The sequence below is a fragment of the Protopterus annectens genome, chromosome 10.part0 (genome assembly GCF_019279795.1).
Source record: "Protopterus annectens isolate FY-2018-M chromosome 10.part0, PAN1.0, whole genome shotgun sequence".
NCBI classification, from domain to species: Eukaryota; Metazoa; Chordata; order Ceratodontiformes; family Protopteridae; genus Protopterus; species Protopterus annectens.
In genome coordinates, this window is record NC_056744.1 from 688,994,971 (window position 1) to 689,020,047 (window position 25,077).

At 37.8% G+C, this 25,077-nt stretch overlaps 1 protein-coding gene across 2 annotated transcripts in view; it reads right to left on the reverse strand.

Annotated features, from left to right (window-relative positions):
* Positions 1-25,077, reverse strand: part of OMA1 (OMA1 zinc metallopeptidase) — a 629,416-nt gene that overhangs the window by 120,732 nt on the left and 483,607 nt on the right. For both annotated transcript variants that reach the window (XM_044085522.1, XM_044085523.1), the window contains one exon: positions 11,333-11,482. In XM_044085522.1, the coding sequence (XP_043941457.1) occupies positions 11,333-11,482 (150 nt within the window). The remainder of the gene's footprint in view (positions 1-11,332; positions 11,483-25,077) is intronic.

Sequence of the window (25,077 nt, forward strand, 5' to 3'; positions counted from 1 at the left end):
ACATACAGTTCGGCTTCGTTGAGGGCAGATCATGCCTCCTGAACCTGGTGGATTTCTTTGAGACAGTTACTCAGGCTATAGATAAGGGAAAGGAGGTACACATGGCTTACCTTGACCTTGCTAAAGCGTTTGATACCATTACCCATTCAGGTATTATTGATAAGCTCACCAGCCTGGGCATAAATCCTTACATCAGAAGATGGATCGCAAACTGGCTCTCAGACAGATCCCATAAAGTAAGAGTAGTGGGATCTATGTCCGAATCCAGACCAGTAACGAGTGGTGTGCCTCAGGGCTCTGTCCTGGGGCCCCTCCTGTTTGGCATATACTTCTCAGAAGTACAGGCAAGCACGGAAGGGCTGTGGCTGACTAAGTTTGCGGATGACTGCAAACTGGGTGCTATAATAGAGTCTCTGGCCGACATGGAGATCCTCCAGAAAGGCCTAAATGAGACTGATGCATGGTGTCAAAGCCATGGTCTCAAGCTAAATGCAAAAAAATGCGTAGTAATCCCCTTTGGAAAAAACAGAGTACCCACAAACTACAACATAGGAGGTAATCCCCTGAAATCTGAAGAAGAAATAAGGGATCTAGGGACCCAAGTAGATAGTCAGCTTTCCTTTGATAACCATGTTGCCAAAGTGGTTAGAAAATCCTTCTATGTGACCCATCTGATCACGAAAGGGTTCGCATCAAGATCTAAGGATGTAACAGTGCCCCTCTACTCTTCCCTCATCAGACCCATTATTGACTACAATGCACCAACTGGAATGTACCTGGCTAGACATCTCCAGCAGCTGGAGAGACCACAAAGTACCTAACCAAGAGGATTACTGGCCTCAAACAGTTGCCCTATGCAGCACGACTGAAAAAGCTAAGACTGTTCTCTGTTGCATACCGCTTTCTCAGAGGCGATCTCTGTCTAACGTACAGAGGTATGTCCAACCCAGAATTATTGAACATGCTCCATCTTAGCAAAACCAAACCTACTCGAGCTACAAGCTCTAGGGATATAAACCTCAACACAACAATGAAGAGAACATGCTGGAGGGATAGAGTCCCTTCGCAGAGACTTCCCTTACTATGGAACAGGGTCCCGACCTACATAAGACAGAGCCCCTCACTATCACTCTTCAAGAGGAACCTTGATGAGTGGATGGGTAACAGAAAGTTCACAACGGGGATCACACCAACAGCACTACTAGATAGGGGCCAAGGGTGCTAGCTGCAAGTACAAGGGTCTAGGGAACTACTAAAGGGGCAGTGAATACCGCACAATGTGGCTGGGCTAATATATGCCTTCGGGCAGATAGCCCAGTACCAACCTATGAACCTACTTAGCCCTCCCAAATATATTCCTGGTAATTTGAGAATTTAGCAGACCAGGGGAGTTTCCTTTATTTATTAATATTTACTGCTTCACTAAATTTGAATTTCTGTTTCCTCATTGCTTGTCGCAACATAATGAGTCATACCCAAAAACACAGATACATTTCCCTGTTACATTTATTCCAGCCACATTCTTGTATGTTTAACGTATGTTGCCATAAAAAGAAACATGTTACTAGCACTTCTCCCAAAGGGCTGTTTCGTTGACTCCCCTCCCCTTTGGTGTACATGTACTTGACATGATAGCTGATATCAAGGCACCATGGCTAACCCAGTTTGCTGATGACTACAAATTGGAGACAGTTACCAAATGCCATTCTGGCATTCAGATTTTCCAGCAAAGGCTGGACCAAATGAATACTTGATGTCTTCATCACAGACTTACCCTAAATGCCAAAAATGCAACATAGTTTCCTTTGATAAATCTAGCATTATTGGAACCACATGCATAACATTTCACTTATATTCGAATCAGTCATCACCAAGTTTCTGTTACAGTTTGAAAATCCTTCTACCTTGCGCAACTTCATGTTTATGGTATCACCTTAAAGTCCAAAGAAGTTATAGTCCCACTTTATTTCTCCCTGTTTAGACCCATCACTGAATGCCCTTGCACCTATGCACCTAAGGACATCACACATTTTTTTTTTTCACAACACACAAAAAAAAAAAATCTCAGCATTTTTAGCTACTCTGATATACTGAATGTTTTTCCCTTGACTCAGTGTTAGACAGTCAGTCTCCATAGGGGTGATCCATGCTATGAATGATCCAACTCTTTGAACTTCTGCACCTAAACAGGACTACTGCCACATCAATGCCACCAGAAGGCATGACTGGTACCTTACACCCATATTAGCTTTCATTTCTGGAAAAGGGCTGCTATTACATATCAAGCACAATACTTCCTTGGCAACCTTTAAAACCAATCTGGATGAATGAAAGGATGACTAGAAATTGTTCAAGTGGAAAGTGTGTGGGCAATCTATTTAATGCTGGACACTGTAAGTCTGCCACCAGTACTGAGTGTGGTAGCAGAGCTTCTCAATGGTCTCCTTAGTTGTAATCCTTGTCAAACTCTACAAACTTAAGCTGCAGACAGCAGTAACATAAAACCTTGCAATTCTACCCAATTTCCTAACCTGCAACTGCAGTGTATCGAGGGATAAAGCCCTGACTATAGCCCAGGTGACCTGAGTTTGATAAGCAGCTCAGGTACTTAATGGTGCAGATGGGAATGATGGGCCTGCCACTCTAGTGAGAGGGTGGGGGTGGTATTCTGGGTGGAACTCACTGAGACTTGGAGGAAGATGGATTTCTAACAATCAAGACCACCAATCAGGGATGCATGAGAGAGTTGGGTAGGCACACTGCATGAACTGCATAGGATGAGTACTTCCACTGGCCACTTCGCTTTACTTGCCCAGCCTAACAAAGGGACATCAATATGTTACAAGGAGTGAAGGCACAGAAAGTTCCACTATGGAGTTGCAGTGTTATGGATCTTATCTGGTCTGTCCTGCTCTGGAGTACCTGGTGGTGCAACTCTTACAGCCTGACATGGTGAGGTAGGCACCAATATAGGGACTCTCTCATTGCCGAAGCTGCAGGAAGCCAAAAGTCAGCAATGGTGTTGAAAAACCAACAAGAAGTAAAATTCTGGTCAATTTTCTATTGCCATTGGTAAGCAGGATGCTTGTTAAGTTATTTCTACTTTGACCAATATACATTATAAAATATACCATCTAAGCAAGATGCTGCAAGAATCAGCCTTGTACCTTCCTTTGCATAACTTCATCTTGTGCCCTACTTACCATTTAATCTTCTCTTCAGACTCTGTATCTCATTAGGAAATACCAGATACATTCTTGCAATATCAGCTAAAGTACACAATGACTCTTCTTGATGGTATCCTATGGTTGGCTTTATACTTTTCAGCAATAAACGTTAAAAAGAAATTTTAACAAAAAAAGTTTAGTAAAACTTTTAGTGAGTAACTAAAACAAAAATTTTGGTACTAAAACATACAAAGAAATCTTAGATTAAACTGAGAATGGAAGAAATTAATTAAACAATTTGCAAAGTACTTAAAAACAGAAAACAAGTTCCTCAAGTACAGTAATTGTATATAGCAAAAAAATCCAGGTCCAACTTAACACACATCCATGACATTTTGATGTAAACTTCACTTTTTTCTCTTTCTTGAATTGTTTGACTGTTTGTTTGTTTGTGTCTTTCGGCTTTTCCCGGTTAGGGGTCGCCACAGCGGAACTCCGGTCCGCTAATGATTGGTAGTGGATTTTTATGTATCGGGTTACCAGCCCTGATGCACAACCTTCAACAAAGGCATGCCCCATTCACGTATACCTCTACACAGAAGACGCTCTAGCTGAGAATCGAACGGGAGAACGTCTTGCTATGAAGCGACAAAGCTACCGCAGCACCACCACCGCAGTTCCTTGAATTGTTTGACTGTATGTATTTAAATACGTTTATTATATAGAAATAAAATCTTGTCAAGGAAATATCTTGCAGACTGATCAACCAAGCTGTTTTATTTAACTTTACTAAATAAGGTAGTGCTATAGATAATAATGCAGTTTACTCTTTACTTGTAATGTCTCACCAGTAAATAGTGTGCTAGCAGCAACATGACTGTTAGACGATACAATAAGTGTAAAAACAGTTTAATTTTATGACTGACTTGACTATCTCTAAGGTTCCAAGATGAAAATTTGTGTGTGATCCAGAAATGCAAAATTATAACAAAACCTGGCAAAACTGAGTTGCAGCAGGAAGGTAAAACTTATCATACCCAGGCAAGGGAAACAAAAGCCTTTATAGCTAAAACTGTATAGCACAAGTCAAGCCTAGGTGGAACAACAGAGCTTCAATTTCAAAAGCCCCTGCAGTAATACTAACCTACTTCTGGACCCACCAACGGCATAACCCATATGTGGTTAAAAATGGAATTGATAAATCTATAATAGCAAGCAATATTGTACTTAACACCAATAACCTAAATAAGCCAGCTAAGAACACAGTTCTAAAACATTTTCTACAATGTATCAAAAACTTTGAAAATAACAGCACTGCTTTAACATTCTAGTACATTGGCATTCCTGCATTCAAAGTAAGCTACACAACAAAATCATAAACATTTAAATAGCAATAAAACTTCACACACTTCATTAAAAAATAAAGAAGAGACATAGCAGTGTCAAAAAACAACCAAGTAAATCCAAAAGCTGCACAAGTGATGTCAAAAAGACTCCTGAAAAGCTGCTGTTAAGTTTAATTTAATAAATAGGTAGTCATCATGTAAAATAAAATAGACAAGTCACAAGAACATTGTAAAACAGTAAAATAAAGTTACAGTTAAGAGCTTTCTTCCACACTGTATTCAGTGGACTTCTTCAGAAGCAGATTTTTATAGCTATACAAAGTAAACAATCTGCCCCATATTTATAATTGTCCAATCAATTCATTACAATGATAATTAACAGTTAACAAGTGGTCTTAAAGGCATAAACAGAAATAAAATATTACATTAATGAATCAAGTAAAACTATAAAAACATTAAAATCTAATAGTCAACCTTAATACATATTGTGTTCAGATCTAATAATGAAAAACCTTCGTCAACTTTGTAAATCAGAAGCTTTAAGTTTTAAAACACTAGCTATGGAGATGGTTTCATTTAGACCTGGTGAGCCCTGACAGTTTAAGCGCAATTGTCATCATAGCTCATTAGATTCCAGGACGGTCTCCCATGGGCCAGCTCCAGGGTCGGATAAAGCCTTTTCTAAAACAGCAAAACGGAACTTCTTAAATACTGCACACTGTATTGTGTGCTTGTAAAGTGCATTATTCAAGTTCATCTTCTGTAAGTCATAGAAAAGTTCATAGATGTGCTTGTTTAATGGTCTTTCAGTTTTGCCTACATAAAATGCACAACACTGCAAAGCACGCAATGTAAATTACCCTTTAGACAAACAGCTACAGCCATCAGCTAGTCAAATCATAGGCTTAAACTGACCTCCAAGTAATTCAGTAGCCTCTAAAATATGTAGGCACTGATTAAAGTGTCCGCATTTCTTCTTTCCTTTAGTAGGTCAGCTGTAAAGAGGATGGTGGTTCTCAAACATATTTTTTAAATTTAGACCTATTCAGTAAATAATTTTAGGGCCATCACCTAATAACTGGACTAGATATTTATCAATATTAAGAGTCATCCAGTATTTCAAAATAATCTTCCTAACTTTATAACACAGTAAGTGGTACCTAATAATTCGACTTTTCATGAAGTCAGGACTATTTGGCGAGTCAACTGATGGTTCTGCCTGTCCAAGAATAGGACTAAACCTCAACGGTCTAAGTGACAGAACTTCATCCTTAATCTGTAATTTTTTCTACAAAACTACATGTAGCCTCTTTCCATGAACATATTGACAAGATGCTTACTTTCAACACACAAAACAGAGTCTTCTGTTATCATTCTGGAGATTCTAAAACATTGTCCTTTTACTAAGGACCTATTTTGGAAACTAGGGTGGAAACTGGAAAACTGTAAGTAAGAATTTGAAAATGTAGGCTTCCTATATATGTTAGGCTTACATTTCCCGTGTTCCTTATAAACACTTACATCAAGGTAGTTGGCAGCTGTTGTTGGCAAGGTGCTACACCTTGCACTTGCTTGTAATTCTCAAATACCAATTCCATTAAATTCACTAGAATTCAAAAGTCATCTGCTGATACAGGAGAACAACATAACAGGGCTTCAAAAACCATCTCCAAGCCTATTAATAGCTAGATACCCCTGAATAAATCGACAAATCTATACAAGCTACACAAACTAATAAAGTACCTTCAACTTTTAAGTCTGGGGTTATTTGCCTTTAAAAATCCCCAGAATCATGCAGAATATATTTACAATCAATAAAAAATGGTCCTTTTAGGAACAGTTGGTCCTTATACACCTGCTTTTTGGATGACATCTTTATTTTGTGGGATAATGGTTACACTAAATTGGATGAATTTACTGTGTACATTAATGCAACCATTACATTCTTGAGATTTACCCATACTGTCTCAGAAACAACTGACAACTACCTTGATGTAACTATTTTGAAGAATGCAGAAACATATACACACACACACATATACATACATATATAAGCGTGTATAACATAAATGTAGATTATATACACACAGCATGCACATTCTGTTAGAGGAAATGGTTTGAGCAAGCTCTGTAAAAATGAAAAAAAAATATTCATTTTGACACTTGGCTGTAAAATACAGCCTAAAAAATATTTTATTGGTGTTTACTTAATTCTTCTCTGCCCCACCCCCACACATTTTCTGCTGCATCATGTAAGGAACAAGAAGTGGTTGGTCATTTGTTTCATTCCCATATGACAGTTTTGTAGCTGAGTTCCATGTTGGGTCTAAGACTACATGTGCTGTTTCAGTGGAAACATTCACAGCTGATCTCCATGTTCTCAGCCCCTAACAGTACTGAATGGTACTGCAATGTAATATTTAGCTGCATATTTTTAAAACATGTCTATTGAACCAAAGTTGATGATGTTCCAGTATGATGCAATATCAGAATGCCTTCAGACCATAACACGACTTTTTTTTCTTTTATCCAAAGCATAAATATTTTTACAAACACTCATTTAGTATTGTACACCAGGAAATACTAATCTTAGGGTATAGCAATGTACATACCTCTCAACCTAGATTCATCAAATATCTGGACAAGGCCCATGAAAAATAGGTACAAATCTGCATGCTGATTAACATCGAATTTGCATAGATAATTACATAGCCCCACCCACTCCAATGGAATTGTGGGATACCAACACTCAAACGCAAACTGAAGAACAGACAACCAAAATATGGCACCCGAGTCCCCCTGCAGTCATTCCAATGTCCCATTACCTGGTTATTTCGATCCATTTACCATAAACACTAATGTGTGCATGCTGCTTTACTTCTACAATGATTATTTGGATTTTATTTTTACATTTTGCAGCACAACAATACACAAACACCAACAGACATCTGCTAAACAAAGCAATACTGTCTCACAATGAAAATAGACTTGGCATTAAAACTTCTCTGCCCTTGAAACTCACATTCATTGAAACAGCATTGAAACCCATACCACATCCAAAGAAAATGCATCTGGCCAGTGGTGATAATGATTACTTTTGGGCCATTTTCAAATCATAGGCCCCTTGCACACAAAACAAGAAACATAGATGCATTCTTTGATGCATCTGACTTTATTAAATTATATTTCTTGTATAATACAGCACAGTTCTTAGACTTAAGTTATAGCGCATTTTAGATGAATAGTTTGAACATTTTTCCAGTAGGCAATGAAACAAAATGCATGAACCAATAATGACAAAACTGCCTAATTCAGAATATTTCCATAATAAAAGTCTACTTACACACACACACACACACACACACACACACACACACACACACACACACACACACACACACACACACACACACACACAAACACTCTCAAGAGAAAGAACCTGCAGCAGTACCACAAAGCAAAATATCTGCAGCTAAAAGGCAGTAACTCTCAGCAAAATATCTGCAACTAAATGGCAGTCCCACTCCCTAAATATGTATAACTCAAGTATTCATGGAATTAAAACACACAACGCTCTCTGAAGAGAAGGAACCTGCAGCAGTACCTCTCAGCAAAATGTGTGCAGCTAAACGACAGTACCTCTCAGCAAAATATCTGCAACTAAACGGCAGTCCCACTCCCCAAATATGTATAACTCAAGTATTCATGGAATTAAAACACACAACACTCTCTGAAGAGAAAGAACCTGCAGCAGTACCTCTCAGCAAAATATCTGCAGCTAAACGGCAGTCCCCAAATATGTATAACTCCAAGTATTCACAGCAGTCCCCAAATATGGATAACTCCAAGTATTCACGAACTTAAAATGGCATTAAATCTGCCTGGACTGAAATGAAACAGACAGACGCGAGCGAGTATTCAAACAGACAACTAACCGCGAGTATTCAAACAGGCAACTCCATGATGCACACGCACATCTGAGCTTAATTCCGACAGGCTGACGGAGCTGATGGCATTGCGCAAGTGATGACATCAGCTCTAAAAGCGCAGAATAAAAAAAAAAGATTAAAAAATCGGAAATGAAGGGGTGCCACTCGGGAATCGTGGCACCCCTTCATTGGGACCCCAAAACTCAGTAAAAACCGAGTAATTCGGGACTGTTGGGAGGTCTGGCAATGTAATATTTTATTCATTTGCCAAATATCTGTTTAATCCAATTCAGGGTCGCAAGGCTGCAGGAACCTAGACTAGCACTCAGAGCGAGTAAGATAAGAAAAATATTCCTGGATAAGTTGCCAGTCAATCACAAGACACACAAATGCATTCACTCAGAATATGCACACCAACAGTTTGGAGGATTACCAATTCGGCTACGGGATGTCACTCAGATATGGGAAGAAACCACAGCACCAAGCAAAAGTCCACAATGACAAAGAGGATGACACAGATTCTTTACAGAGGGCATCCCAGCTATGAAATGAACTAAGGAACCAAAAATTTATGAGGCATGCAAATGTGTATTTTTTAAATCATATTTTTTTAAGCAACTATAGTCAACTACTCAGACAATCTTATAAACATAAAACCACAAATGGCAAAAAGTAGAAACATCATACCATGTAACCCGTACAAAAAAAAATTCAGTTATGAGGTATTGTCACAAAAATACAAAAAAGCTGACCAAAGCTTATCATATTTCTCTGGCTGCCTGGGATATAGACAAAAATCATAATTAATATGTTTACTAACTTCTGACAACTGATTTTCCTCAGAAGCTTGCATGAAGTACAGTGTTTCCAGACATTAAACGTTCTCAAACAATATAATATTCTCTGAGATAAACAACACAGCTTCAGACCTACATAAAGTACTATCACAGCCATCTTCTCCCTTACTAATATTTATATTAATACTCCCTGAGACTGGTACTGAAGGGGAGGGATCTACCCAAGAAGTTTAAATGATTTCTTAACCATGACTGGTAGTTAAATCAAAAGGTGCTTCAACAAAGTATTAGTTTAAGAGTGTACACAGTTATGCAACCAGCTTATTGTACGTTTTTTTTATTTTTCCCCTAACAGATTTGTTTTGCAATTGAATTGTACAAGTTATAGGTCACATTAAAGGTGGGAAATATTTTATTGTGGTCTTATTTTTTTAAATCACAAAAACCTGGCTTTTTAACTGGGGTGTGTACACTTTTTTTTATCCACTGCACGTATACATTTTATATATATATATATATATATATATATATATATATATATATATATATATATATCTATAAAGAACAGAATTTTTAGGTTGATCTAAGTCCATATTATGAACACCACTGCTTGACAGTCAATATATTTAACTATCTCCATGTTGAAAGAAGAGCTACTTTCCTTCTTAATGCACTGACTTACAGACAAATAAATGACCATTACTCCCTACCTGCAAAAAGACTCCTTAACTTTAGGAAGAGCTTATAGCCTCAGAAACACTGATGATAATTTCTTGATGTGACATGACCTACATACACAGTTGCAATAGTGAAAATTAATTTGTGAAATTAGCATCTGTTAAATGGAAGATTTCTCCAAACATCTGCTCTGCCAGCCTCAGAAGATTTTGCAAAACTCTTAGAAATATACTTGGGGATAGTAATCTATATTACTGCTTTGACAACAAAGAATAAAGACTTCACTTATTCCATACTCTATTCTTAGAACTAGGGCAACATTATCAATGCTTCCAAGAGGATTCCAAAATTATTTTGCATATATTGTAAATACCATCACTTACTAAGATCCTGTTCTTTGCACCACCATTGAAACATTAACAACCAGCCCAATTTTATCTTGTTACCATTTCCTGTATTTCATCTAACCCTCTTCCTCTTCCCCCTTACTCCAGAAACCACTAGCATCCTTACTCAATTACTAACATTTTCCTCAAACAGTTAATTTATCCGTGCCCTGATCTGACCTTACTCTTTTCTCAGTTTATGAAATTTGACTTTTTTTGCATTTGTACAAACATTTCATAACACTGTAACACTGTACTATGTATGCATCTTCCTTTTCTTCATTTACTGATACTACATGATCTACAGACGACTGCTATATAATTTTTATGTTTATTGGTTTATATTTATAGCAGAGAAATTATTGTACGCCTATTTGTCCCTGGTCATATCTGAAAAGGCTGTTTAGACCAGTGTACTTACCCAGATAACAAATGTAAAAATAAACAAATAAAATATTTCCAAATATAAGCTTCATTCAAGTAATGTTCTTTTCCTAATGTATAAGCTTGTTATTCTACCTCTGTTGACTGTGTTTATTATGAGCTACTATATAAATAATGAATATTTAATTTGTGTAATGTGTTCTGAAAGTTAACCCCACCCCTAATATCACCCCTAAAAAAGGACTTTGCTCTCTGGAACTACCCTAGTCAATGAATACTACATTAATAAGAACAGCCAGCAAGCAACTCTTCCTTTTGGCTCTGTATTGTGCTAATACAGAATTATCCTCCTTTTCCAAGCTACCACACCCACAAACAAATTTCATAACAAGCACTAGTTTAAAAGTATTTCTAACTAACAGTGCAAGTCAAATACCAAATTTCAAAAATCTGATTATGTTTCAAAGCCTTTAGCCAAGTCAGCTAATAGGAAGAGCCAATGAAAACTAAGAACATTTACATTGTCTTCTCTTATGAAATGTTCATATAGAAACAGTGTTCACTAAATCCAAGTGTTGTTTGTGCAGTAAGATGACATATATGCATTACACCAATTAATAAGCCTTTCTAGATGTCCAAGCTTACCTCGGGTATTAATCTTTCCAGATGTTCAGCTCTTCTTTCATGAGAGGGATGTGATGAAAGCCATTCAGGCATTTTATACTGGCCTTTCAAAGTTTCCATCAGCTCCATCTGTTGCCAGAACACAGTACTTGCCCTGACATCCGCACATGCCTGAAGGCATAAGGAAAAAAGGTACTCATAAATAACTGTTATAAAACATACTAATGAGGTTTCTGATAACCCTTTAAAAAGATAAAATAATAATTTAAATAGTATGCCACATTATAAACAGTAAGCGATCATTTAAAATTAATTTGTATGTGTACATAAACAGAAAAAATAATCCATCCTGTAGTTCATGTGCAGGTTGTAAAACATGTTTGAACCATTTAGGGTACTGATGCTTCTAAACGGAGAACAGATGCGTGTAAAATCATTGTCACAAATATTCTTTTCCCAATGTTAGAGTATGCTCTCCAGTAGAAAAGTCTACATTCACCATAAAATACTAACACAAAGGTGCAAATTCTTTCACTTGACACTCCATGGAGAACATCATTGTAACATCATTTAGAAAAATAAAAAGTAATGGCTCTCTTTCTCATCAACACATTAACCATAAACTATTAAATGAAAATGACAGATCCTACTAAAAAAATTCTCTTTGTATAGGAGCACCACATATGTACACAGAAATCATGAGAGCACTGCTCTTCACATATACTCCCATACACAACGGCTAGCTTAGAAAACCCTTCTATACAACAACCTCAGAATTTTAGTATATTCTACCCAAAAAAATCCAAATGCTAATAAGCTGGACTGATTTTATAAACAAGCAACCAGTGCAACTGTCATAAAGACACTGGTTAATTAGCCATAAGATCAACAAACACAACATATACTGCTGATACCTATCACCATTTCCGCATATTAATCTCATTCCTACCTAAAAGTGAACGTAAGTTCTGCTTCTTCAATGCATATGAACCATCTTATTTGCAATAAGGTTTGTAACTTAGTTTGACTTAGAACTAGACTTGACATGAATCTTTTCTAAATACCTTATATTTTGTTTACTTTTTTCAACCACTGTCATCCAGTAATGTTTCAGGTCCATAGCTTAACGCAGATGCACTTTATACAAATTTAGGATTCTAGTTGTTTATGCCAAATGGCCCTGGATGTGGCTGAAAATGGTCCATGGACTAAATCATGTATCCTGTTAACCAACCAAGAAAAAAAAAAGAATAAATAACCTGTAAGAGTTACTTAAGAAGTAAGGCTGTGAAGTTTAGTCCTCTACCAAAACCAGTACAGTCTTGAAAAAAAAGTCAGACTATCTAAGCAGTTAAAAGGAATTAAAAAGAAAGGATAAAAAGCATGTAAGAACTTTCTTCTTTAATACACTGAGAAACATCTTTCATCCAATTCTCTCTGCACTGCTGGAACTAACACAATCTAGAGAGGACAACATCCTCCTTGGAGTACAAATCCATTTCTGGAAAGTTCTAACTCATAAAGATAAAGATAATACAGATACATTTTCTATGAAGCTGTAACTCTGAAGAAGCTCATCGCATCCCCCAAAACAGGAAATAAAACCATGTAAATGTAGAAACAGTAACCTGATCTCTACCACGATGCAGTAAAGACACACTTAAATGCTCTTGAAAGTCCAAAAGGCAGCTAACAAAAATGAATATAGCACACTTGTAATTAAAAGTCCATGAAGCAGTCAAACAACGTAGCAAAATTGTAGTAAAAAGCTCCTTTAATCCATAAAATAGTGGGTCGTGGGTGCAACCACGCTTCCTCAGACAAAGAAAAACCCCACATACACTGTTTAAATAGCATAAGTTGAAATCTAAATCATGTCAATTAAGCTATATCAATTAAATTAATTGGCAATGAGTGCTTTAAAGGAAAAGCAAACTAACTAGCATCTATACAGTAATCTAATATTATGAATATAAATATAAAACACAAAACAAAACTATGCAAAATTACTGACATCCAATTTCAAAACCGTTTCCAAAATCATATCATCTGTAAAAATTAATTAAACATCAGGGAGTAAGATGAAGAAAAATAAATGCAGGAGATGAATATCAACTGCAAGTTAGCGTGAAGCTAAACGAATCAATTAAGGTGCTACTGAAATATATTTTCTTTTTCTTTATTCCCCAAAACCATCTTTACAGATCTAGATTTCCAAACCACTTAGTGGTAAAATAAAAATAAAAATAAGATTTTGGTGGGCAGTAATTAATTTTGCAACGAATAAAAAATATATACAGTTTTAAATTAGTCAAAAATTGCAGTTTGACAGCAATAAAATGTTACCAGAAGCCAAGCAACTCAAGTGCATCTAAAGTTAAAATCAGACTAATCAGTCTAAATACTAGACCGTAAATATAAGCAATAAAAGCTTGTGCTAGCAGAAAATATAAACGTGCTGGCTGACAGAAGCATTATAAGCAAAACTGTTTATATAAAACTGTGTTTATAACATACCGCTGCTAAGTATGATTTCCTTTCAGTTAAAGGCGAATGCTTGCAGTGCAACCTCCAATTAACACTGAGCATGTCTCTATAGAGCAGCTTACTGACACAAAGCAACAAACAAAACAGCCTTGTCGGTCTAAAACCTAGACTGTAAATAAAAGCAATAAAAGCTTATGCTAGCAGAAGATATAAACGTACTGGCTGACAGAGGCATTATAAACAAAACTGTTTACATAAAACTGTATTTACAACATACCGTTACTAAGTATAATTTCCGTTCAGTTAAAGGCGAATGCTTGCAATGCAGCCGCCAATTAACACCAAGTATATTTCTTCAGAGCAGCTTACTGACACCAAGCAACGATTAAATAATGAATGAATCATAAAAAATGCCTAACACATAATTTATACCTAGAAAACTCTTTATATATATATGAGTGTTGAGAATATCTGTCTAGTATCATTGGTGTATTATAAAAAAGATACATATAAATGTATACTATGATAAAATACTTCATGGATAATATGCATAAATAAAAATAAATATATATAAAAATAGTATATGTAAATGTGCTTGATATCATTAGCTATGAATTATGGAAACGTGCATGAATGCATATATAAAAAATATATAATATATATATATATAATGTAAATAAGGTAACATATAATAAAATCTAAATCTAAATACCATAAGCCATTTCTTTTTTCATTAGCGTAACTTATAACAAATAAAATTTATATTTAAATTAATATTTAAATTTATTACATATTCATACCATTTTAACCTAGAGAATCAAAAAAATATATATAAATAAAGAATTATATACTATGGCCATAATATTCCAATTACAGGGAAATGCATAAAGAGTGGGAAAAAAATAAAAAATTTTGTCCAAAAAATATATGTAATAGGATTTAGAACTATAAATTATTTATCAAAAATATATATATATATATATACAAATTAGTTTATTAGTTCATTTATTTGCTATACATAATATTCAAGTTTGTTATTGCAAAATATGAAACTTGGAAGTCTATGATAGATATTATAAATTATTATAAACTTGCAGTTATTTTACATTAACAGTTAATTTAACGTTTCCTAGTATTCAAAATGGGCTTAATAGACACAAAAGTGTTAAGGCCAGGAAAATTGTGAGCATTGAACTTCAATATCCACCTAAGTTCTGCTAAGGCTAAACTATTAGAGTCATCTCCCCCTCTAACATTTGGAGGCACCAATTCTAGTACTCTAAACAGAAATGTATGGTCTCTATGATCTTTTATATGCTGTGCTAAAGCATTTGTATCTGATGCTTTCTTGATTTCATATAGATGATTATAAATACGATCAGCTAGTCTTCTTTTCGTAAGCCCTACATAGAAAGCAGTGCATTTTATACAAGTAGCTAAGTAGACCAGATTTTTTGAGTTACAAGTAGCTAGTGTATTAAAACAAAAGGTAAAAGCCAAGGAAGGATGGGTAAATGTTATATCAGTACAGATGCTATTGCACCTATTACATTTACCACAAGGAATTGTCCCTACACTCAGTGTGGTATCTCTCAATATTGGTTTATTATCTTTGCACAATAATTGCTTCAAGTTAGGGCAGTTTTTATAAAGAAAAGTGGGATGATTACCTACTAAGCTGGATATAAAAGTATCAGTCATTAAGATGTTCCAATTTCTACAAACGACTCTTTCAAGGCTCTTTACATCACTGGTGTATTTCGTGATGTAGGGAATCCTAGATAGTTTTCCTGAATTCTCAGCCCTGTAAGGGTTGGACTTCTTGGGTGGATATAAATCTGGCTCTAAGGGATACAAAACTTCATTTTTAATAGAGTTAACTAGTTTAGAATCATAGCCTCTATTAAGAAAAAGATGTGTCATTTTGTTAATTTCTTGTTCAAGTGTTATTCTATCATGACACAGTCTAGTCAATCTAATGAACTGACTCTTGACAATGCCAGGAAATGTGTGCCTTGGGTGCATGCTATTGAATTGAAGTAGTGTATTTGTCCAGGTTGGTTTTCTGAAGATGGAAGAAACTACTTTACCATGCTCATTTATAGTCAGAGAGACATCCAAAAAGTTTACACATTCCTTAGAAGCTTCCATTGTAAATCTAAGATATGTGGTGGTGGTTTCAAGAAACTGTAAGAATAATTTAAATTCAACCAGGGTACCTTCCCAGATTAAGAGGACGTCATCCACAAACCGTCTGTAGAATATAATCTTTTTAAATACAGTGCTATTGAAAAGAAATTCCTTTTCCCAGTTTAAAACTACCAGGTTTGGGTAGATTTTGCACATGGGGTGCCCATAGCTACACCCCATGTTTGCAAATATGATTGACCATCAAAATTGAAAAGATTATTATTAAGTACTAGGTCGAGTAATTGACAAATCAAAATTATTCTATCATTAGAGAAATCAGTATCTCTGACTAACAGTTCTCTTATAGCTTCCAGCCCCAAATCATTGGGAATGGAAGTAAAGAGGTTTTTTACGTCAAGAGTTATAAGCAAATATTCCTTATTCATGATGTCAAGAGTCAAATCACTCAAGTTATCTAACAAATGATAAGTGTCTTTTAAAATAGATGAGACCCCATCCACTATTGGTCTAAGAAATTTTTCTAAGACGGTTGAGATTGTTGCAGTGACCCAATTGCCACCTGAAACGATGGGCCTAAGGGGTAAAGGTTTAACCTGTTTATGAGTCTTAGGTAAACCTTTTATTATAGGAACAGTTGGAAATTCTATAAATAAATAACTATAAAGTTCTGGGGATATCTGCCTACACATAAGCAAGTCATGTAAGGTGGCATGCACATTTGATACTATGGAATTTATGTCCTTTTGAGAAATATTCCTATAAGTGTCTCCATCAGATAGCATACTAAGCATTAAAGAAGTATAATCAGCCTTGTTCATAATGATAGTACCACCCCCTTTATCAGCGGGTCTAAAGGTTAAATCTGAGACCTGTTTAAATTTCTTAAGTGAGGCCATTTCCTTAGTAGTTAAATTTACATAAGCAATCTTATTTTTGTGACTAGAAAATAATGCATAAAAATCCTTTTCACAGGCTTTTAAAAAGCATTCAAGATTCGAACATAAAGGGGGGGGGGAATTGCTTTTACACTTCAGAGTCATGGGATCATTATATTTAGAATCTCTCCTTTGTTCAGTTAGGTCTCTTTTAAAAAACATTTTTAAGGCTACGGACCTACAAAAGACACGTAAATCACATAATACATCAGTCAATTTACTGCATTGAGCAGGAATAAAGTTAAGACCCTTATTGATTAGACTAGCATCAAATGAGTCCATAGCATAATCAGATAAATTAACAAACAGGTCAGTCACATTCTTTGTCTCCTGGTCACTCCATACTTCTCTTCTGACATTTTCCGTTTTCTTGGGCCTCTGCTTTGTGAGCGTCCTCTCCCTTGAAATTTCTGTTTTATCGGATAGGGTAAAAAACGCCCTGCTTCTTGGGTGTTTTTGGATCTAGCCCCTAGTTGATTAGGTTGATGTGTATCAGCAAAAGCTTGCTGATTCGGTGGGGGGGTAGCAGAGGATGCTGTAAAATTAAGTAATTCAGTTCCAGTGGAGTTAGGGGCATTAGTCCCTGTAGTAGACAAAGAAGGCAAAGCATGGGTTTCAGTGAAAGAAGCAGGATCAATAGTGTGTGCTGCTTCAATATCTCGACTTGTAGATGAAGCCTGTTGCTGTTCAAAAGTCTGAGTATTATTGTGTCTCGGCCAAACAAAGATCTGACCAGTTTGAAAGTCATTAAAGTCTCTTTGTAGCTTCAGTAATTCAGTTCCAGTGGAGTTAGGGGCATTAGTCCCTGTAGTAGACAAAGAAGGCAAAGCATGGGTTTCAGTGAAAGAAGCAGGATCAATAGTGTGTGCTGCTTCAATATCTCGACTTGTAGATGAAGCCTGTTGCTGTTCAAAAGTCTGAGTATTATTGTGTCTCGGCCAAACAAAGATCTGACCAGTTTGAAAGTCATTAAAGTCTCTTTGTAGCTTTTTAAGTTTAATCTGTTTCAGTTTATCACTGAAGGAGCTGACTTGTGAAAATATAGCTTGTAATTTCTTTTTAGCAAAGTCAGATTTATACTTTTCACAAAGGCTTTTATGCATACAGTCTATTTCTTTACGCAGTTCAGTTTCAAGTGGTAAGAAATATTCATTAAGCAGGGACATGTATCTAAAGCCTTGTTCTATGTTTAAGTCCTGCCATTTTTTAAGAAGTATAGGGTGGTTACTTCCATAAGACGGCATGCAAAAGACGCGCATTCCTCTAGGGACAATGCGGTGATGTAAAGAAGCCTCAAGGTGTTGCCTCTGCCAGGCATATCTTTGCAATAAATATAACTTGTCTTCAAAGTCTTTAGCAATTAGATTAAATTCAGCAACATTCTCTTCAGGTATAGGTACTGTAAAATCATTAGAGAACTCACCAAGCTCTAGAGCCAATAAAGGGTTTGAGACCCGATGCAACAGTCCATCTGGTATGTGTATGTTATCCCTCGACTCCGGTCTGTAGTCAAGTTCCACCACCTGGGTATCCATCGTGTAGAGCAGTCACCACACAATGTAAAAAGTTCAAAAAAACACAAGAGGCAACTGCGGCTTAAGGAGATCAGGAAACACAACGTGAAAGAGTAAATGTAGAAACAGTAACCTGATCTCTACCACGATGCAGTAAAGACACACTTAAATGCTCTTGAAAGTCCAAAAGGCAGCTAACAAAAATGAATATAGCACACTTGTAATTAAAAGTCCATGAAGCAGTCAAACAACGTAGCAAAATTGTAGTAAAAAGCTCCTTTAATCCATAAAATAGTGGGTAACGGTAAGCGTGGGTGCAACCACGCTTCCTCAGACAAAGAAAAACCCCACATACACTGTTTAAATAGCATAAGTTGAAATCTAAATCATGTCAATTAAGCTATATCAATTAAATTAATTGGCAATGAGTGCTTTAAAGGAAAAGCAAACTAACTAGCATCTATACAGTAATCTAATATTATGAATATAAATATAAAACACAAAACAAAACTATGCAAAATTACTGACATCCAATTTCAAAACCGTTTCCAAAATCATATCATCTGTAAAAATTAATTAAACATCAGGGAGTAAGATGAAGAAAAATAAATGCAGGAGATGAATATCAACTGCAAGTTAGCGTGAAGCTAAACGAATCAATTAAGGTGCTACTGAAATATATTTTCTTTTTCTTTATTCCCCAAAACCATCTTTACAGATCTAGATTTCCAAACCACTTAGTGGTAAAATAAAAATAAAAATTTTGTTTTTTAGGAAATAAAACCAGTAAAGCACTCTGATCAGAAACCCACTGCTAAATCTACAGAGTCTCTCAATGGGGGAGTACTGGCCTGCAATGCCCATTGAGATACCCACTTCAATATGACTGTTTAACCTCAACAAAACATGCTTTGCAGAGATCTCTAGACAGTGAATAGTAGAACATTGACAGACAAATACCAATGAAAACACTAGTTGCAAGACAGATCCAGAAATAGGCACTGCTGGTGAAAGTAGATATCACAAATGTATTTAAGCTTGTGCAATGCACAATATAGCTTTTCGTCTGTGTGCAACAGACCATCAAAATCTTGATGCAGTGTCATCATATGTTAGTATGCCATTAGAACGGTGAACTTCACAGCAATTATCAAGAAATGAATATGTTGAACACGTGAACCACAACATGCCTCTGTATCACCATCCAAAAGGCAAGATTACTAACCATCTTTCATAATCTGCGGGAATAAAAGTACACTCTATGAAGTACAGAACAAATTTAGACTGATGAAAATATGTTTCAGATCAGGATGAAGGAGGATTCTTCTCAGATGATAGCTAACCAAGGAAAATGCAAATCAAGACAAGACCCAAGCCAGATCTGCTGAAAAGGACTACTGAGTCTGGGGCCATCAACAGCCAATCATCAGCAACAAAAAGAGTAAGAAACCCCTCTGCAACAAAACAATTACAGCTTCAACTTTTTTTTCAAGTATTTTTGTCATCTTCAACTTTTCTTTGTGAACACTTTAGGTTCCAAGGACAGAACAAAGGGAAACATCCTAAACTGTACTGCTGCAAATCCAGTGAACTGCAGATGAAACACACATGCCAGTAAGACTCTTCAGTGTCCCAACTTAACATGCAATAACCATAAGCCCAAAGAGGCAACTGGTTCTTCAGAAAACTCAAGCAGGATGTCACACTGCTGAGAAAAACTCAGGAAGTCACTGAATTTCCTAACTGGTTGAAGCCACACCATCCCAACCATTCAGGGATAAGAACTTAAGAAGAAATGCTGAACAGCTGGCATTAATTCAGCCTTCCCATACGTGAAGGATCAACCACAGGAAGCCTGGTGGAGGAAAGATCTCCAGTGCGAGATAAGGCCATTGAAGACCACATCCAACAGTCATCTATCTCCCTTGGAAGGTAGCCTTCCACATCACAGCACATATGGTGCAATGAATCCCTTCACAATGATAACCAAGATGGCAGATTAGCCTGGCCAAAGGCAACTTAGGAAGACACCACACTATGCAACTTTAATGGCAACCCTAGGGCAGACTGACCCACATGAGGCTTAAATAACCAACTTCATGAATGGTAAGGCATCTCTTACCCAATGACCTGGAAGCAGCTGCTAGACAGATAGTAAGGAGGGTTCCTTTGTCATGGCAGAAACTACCCTCCCTGCCTGGAGATCTGTGTTGAGGCTTCTCCAAAGTGAATCTCACCAAGGAAGGGAATCTAAATGGAAAACAGTCTTCATAAGGAAAGGAAATATGCAGTCAAACCAAACTGCAAAGGCAAATGGCTTTCACTTCTACCTTACCGACAGTGTCCTTTCACAGGCAGCTTGGGTCATGAGAAGCCCGGTGTCAAAGCTACAGAAAGAGATCCCATCACCACTTTAGTGGTCACACAGTTATGCAACCCGTAATATCACATGCCCAAAGTCAGACTTCATCAAAATACACTGGAACTAAAAAAATACACAAGATCCAACAAGTCAGAGGAAGATACCCCTGCCAAGCCTGCCTTAATCCTAGAAATTCTATTCTAATGAAATATGGTTGACAGCATGGGGCAAATGTCCTTATGCTGTGCCATGGAAACAACAAATATTCCAGAACACTACGAATCATCAGTAAGCAAGATTCATCATGTGGGGAGGCTATAAAGTACAGTTTTGTACCTACCACAAATGTAGATGTTCGAGTGCTAATACAGCTGCAGTAATCACATATGGGTTCTCTGCCGTCAGGCGGTCCCTCGGTCGGCCGAATTCCAAAGTCTTGGTCCGGCGTCGGTTGTTGTCGCTTTCTTTCCTGACGTCAGTGCGACAGGGGTATATAAGACACAGCCGACGCCATATTCTTCAGTCTTTTCTTGCCCCAGATGTCAGGTGCCCCTCAGAAGGAAGGCAATACATAAATTATATATATATAAAAATATATTCAAGCAATGCAATGTAATCAAAAAACAGTAGTTGCAAGCAAATACACCATAGGAGGATAACCCAAATTAGGTTGTAAGAGGAGGTGTTAGCCACTAGTCCTTTACCAAGAGGGGAAGGAGGGAGGGAAACCTGTACTGCAGCTGTATTAGCACTCGAACATCTACATTTATGGTAGGTACAAAACTGTACTATGTTCATCGTGCATACAGCTGCAGTAATCACATATGGGTAGAATCCCAAAGCTACGCACAGGGTGGTAGGCACTAGGTGGAACTGGGATGAGCCAGAATGCCCTGCAATACAGCAGTGGCAAAGCCTGCTCTAGTTTTGGAATATAAAGGTAGGTGGTAGTGTTTTGTGAAGGTATGCACAGAACTCCAAGTGGCTGCCTCCAAAATATTTTTGGTAGGAACCCCTCTGAGGAAGGCTGTAGAGGTAGCTGTGGCCCTGGTGGAGTGGGATCTGATGCCTGTAGGGACAGATTTCTCATGATAGGAGTAACAAAACCGTATGCAGTGGCCTATCCATTTTGAAATTGTCTGTTTGGTCACTGGCTTCCCTTGAGCTCCTACAGCATAGGACACAAAAAGTTGTTGTGATTTCCTAAAAGGCTTTGTTCTGTCCAAGTAATAACGTAGCTGTCTATGGATGTCTAAAGAGTGCAGCAGCCTTTCCCCTTTGTTTTGAGGATTGGGGTAAAAGGTAGGCAAGTGTATGGCTTGATTTAAAGCTACCCTGGATACCACTTTAGGCATAAATGATGGGTTGGTTCGAAGGGAAACCCTGTCCTGATGGAAAATTAGAAAGGGCTGCACAGCCATGAGGGCTTGCAGTTCCGAAACCCTACGAGCTGAGGTAATGGCCATAAGGAAGGCTGTTTTCCAGGACAAATATTGCAAATCTGTTGAGGCAGTTGGTTCAAAGGGAGGCAATGTTAATTTTTCTAGAATATAATTAAGATCCCAGGCTGGGACTGGTTGTTTCCTTGGTGGTCTTATATTCTTAGCCCCTCTGAGGAACTGTCTTAAGAGTGGGTGAGAGAATAAGGGTGGATCCGTGTTGAATTCTGCAGAAATGGCTGAGGCATGGATTTTTATGGAGGAAAATGAGAGTCCACTGTTCAGCAGCTCAGCTATATACTGTAATACCTGAGGCAAATTTAGTTTTGTAGGGTCCTGGCCTTTTTTCTCATTCCAAGAGCAAAACCGTTTCCATTTTGCTGAGTAAGCCTTTCTAGTAGATGGCCTTCTGGCCTCCAAAATGACATCCTGTACCTCTTTGGAGAGTAAGGTCTGTTGAGGTGTTAAGGAATTTTCCATGCAGCGAGATTGAGTGTTTTCAGCTGGATGTGAAGAGTTTTGTAGTTGTGCTGAGTCAGCAGAAGAGGCATTAGAGGTAGGGACCAGGGAGGAGTATGTGTCAGGCTCCTCAGGAGTGGGTACCAGTGCTGTCTTGGCCAGTCTGGAGCAATCAGTATCATCTTCGGTCTGTCTGCTCTTGCTTTCAAGAGCACCTTGGGCAGAAGAGGCAGAGGTGGGAAAGCGTACACTGTCCATGCTGTCCAACTGAATGAAAGGGCGTCCACTCTCCAGGCTTTTGGATGGAAGGTCCTTGAACAAAACTTTTCCAACTGATGATTCCTGTGGGAGGCGAAGAGATCTATGTCTGGCCTTCCCCACACTTGGATTATCTGTGTAAACACCTGAGGATGCAACTTCCATTCGTGCGGATCTGTCATATTTCTGCTTAGACTGTCTGCCAGCGTGTTTTCCAAACCTGGCAAGTACTGTGCTTGAAGTTCCATTTGCCATTCCAGAGCCAAGTTCCAAAGTGTCATGGCTAGTCTGCACAGGGGGTATGAATGTGTTCCTCCTTGTTTGTTCATGTACCACATTACTGTGGTGTTGTCTGTTCTTATTAATAATTGTCCTGGATGCAGGAGGCCCTTGAATGCTGTAATTGCATTTATCACTGCTAGCATTTCTTTTTGGTTGATGTGCAGGTGCTTTTCCTTTTGGGACCATTTGCCCTGAATGCACCTGTCTGTCATGTGCGCCCCCCAGGCGTAATCTGAGGCATCTGTTGTGATGACTTGATTCGCTTGAGGCTTGCAGAATGGGAGACCTGTGTTTGTTTGACATGCTTGGGCCCACCATAGAAATTCCTTTTGCAAACATGGAATTATTGGTATTATTGTTTCCAAATTGTGGCTGTGCTGAGACCATAGGTTTTTTAGGTACCATTGAAGTTTTCTCATATGCAACTTTGCACATGGGATTAAAAGAATGCAAGATGCCATGAAGCCCAGAGCCTGCAGGATTTTCCTTGCAGTAAGCCTGGTACAATTTGCTAGTATTTTGAAGTACTGAGTTAGTTGCCCCTGTTTTTCCTGGCATAAGGTAGGCCATCTGGGTGTTTGAGTCCAAGTTGGCACCCAGGAAAGTTATTTTCTGAGATGGTGTTAGCCTGGATTTCTCTTTGTTGATTGTGTACCCCAGAGAATTCAGTAACCGTATTGCATAAGCCAGATGTTCCAGAAGTTTGTGCTTGCTGTCCGCTTGGATCAGGCGGTCATCCAAATAAGGGTAAATTTGTATCCCTTGAAGTCTGCAGTAGGCGATTACTGATGCCAGGCATTTCGTGAATACTCTGGGCGCAGTAGATAAGCCAAAGGGCAATGCAGAGAATTGATAGTGGATTGAACCTGCAAGAAATCTGAGGTATCTTCTGCAGCTTTGTCTGATTGGGACATGCAGGTATGCCTCCTTGAGGTCCAATGTTACCAGCCAAAACCCTTGCCCAGCATGGGAAGAAGCTGCTGTAATGTGAGCATCTTGAATTTTGGTGCAGTAGAAATGTATTTAGGATGGATAAGTCCAAAATGGGTCTCCAGTCGGTTCCTTTCCTTGGTACCAGGAATAGTCTGGAATAAAAACCTTGACCTTGTTCGTGAGTAGGTACCTCTTGAATAGCTTTCATGTTCATGAGTTTTGAAATTTGTATTTGTGCCTCTGCCCTTTGATTGTGTGGCAGGTTTGGCATGCCTCTCATTTTTGGAAGAGTGTGAAAATGAAATCTGTAGCCTCTGTTTATAATGTCCAGGATCCATTTGTCTGTTGTGATAATATGCCAATTTCTTGTAAATAATGCCAGCTTCCCTCCCAAGGGAGTTGCCAGCTGAGACTTGCTTGGCATGAAAAGGAGGAAGTCATTGGGTTTGTTTTCTGTATTGTTGTGCACTGTTGTGCACTGTCCTCGCCACCTCTTGGTGCTGGAGTTTGCCATTGTCTGCCTCTATATGATCCTTGAGATTGTCCTCTGCCCTTTGTGTGCCTGTATCTGCCTCTTTGGGGCTTGTCCGTGGCTGGAAAGGACCAGTTTTTAGAAGGCCAATTTCTGCTAAAACGAGGTGGTTGTACCTGTAGAAAAGCCTTGACAGTTTGCATAGATTTAGCTTTTTCTTCCATTTTACGTAGTATCTCCTCAGCATTAGTACCAAAAAGTACATCCTTTTGTAAAGGAACATCTAGTAGTTTAGCTATAACATGATCAGGCAAGCTTTGTTCCCTAAGCCAGGCATGTCTACGAATGACTGATCCTGTAACAGCAGCTCTACTTGAGGCCTCTAAGGCATCATAGCCACATTGCAAGGTGTGTTTACCCACTTGTTCTGCACTATGCATCATATCCTGCAATTCCTTCAAATCTGGTTGTTCA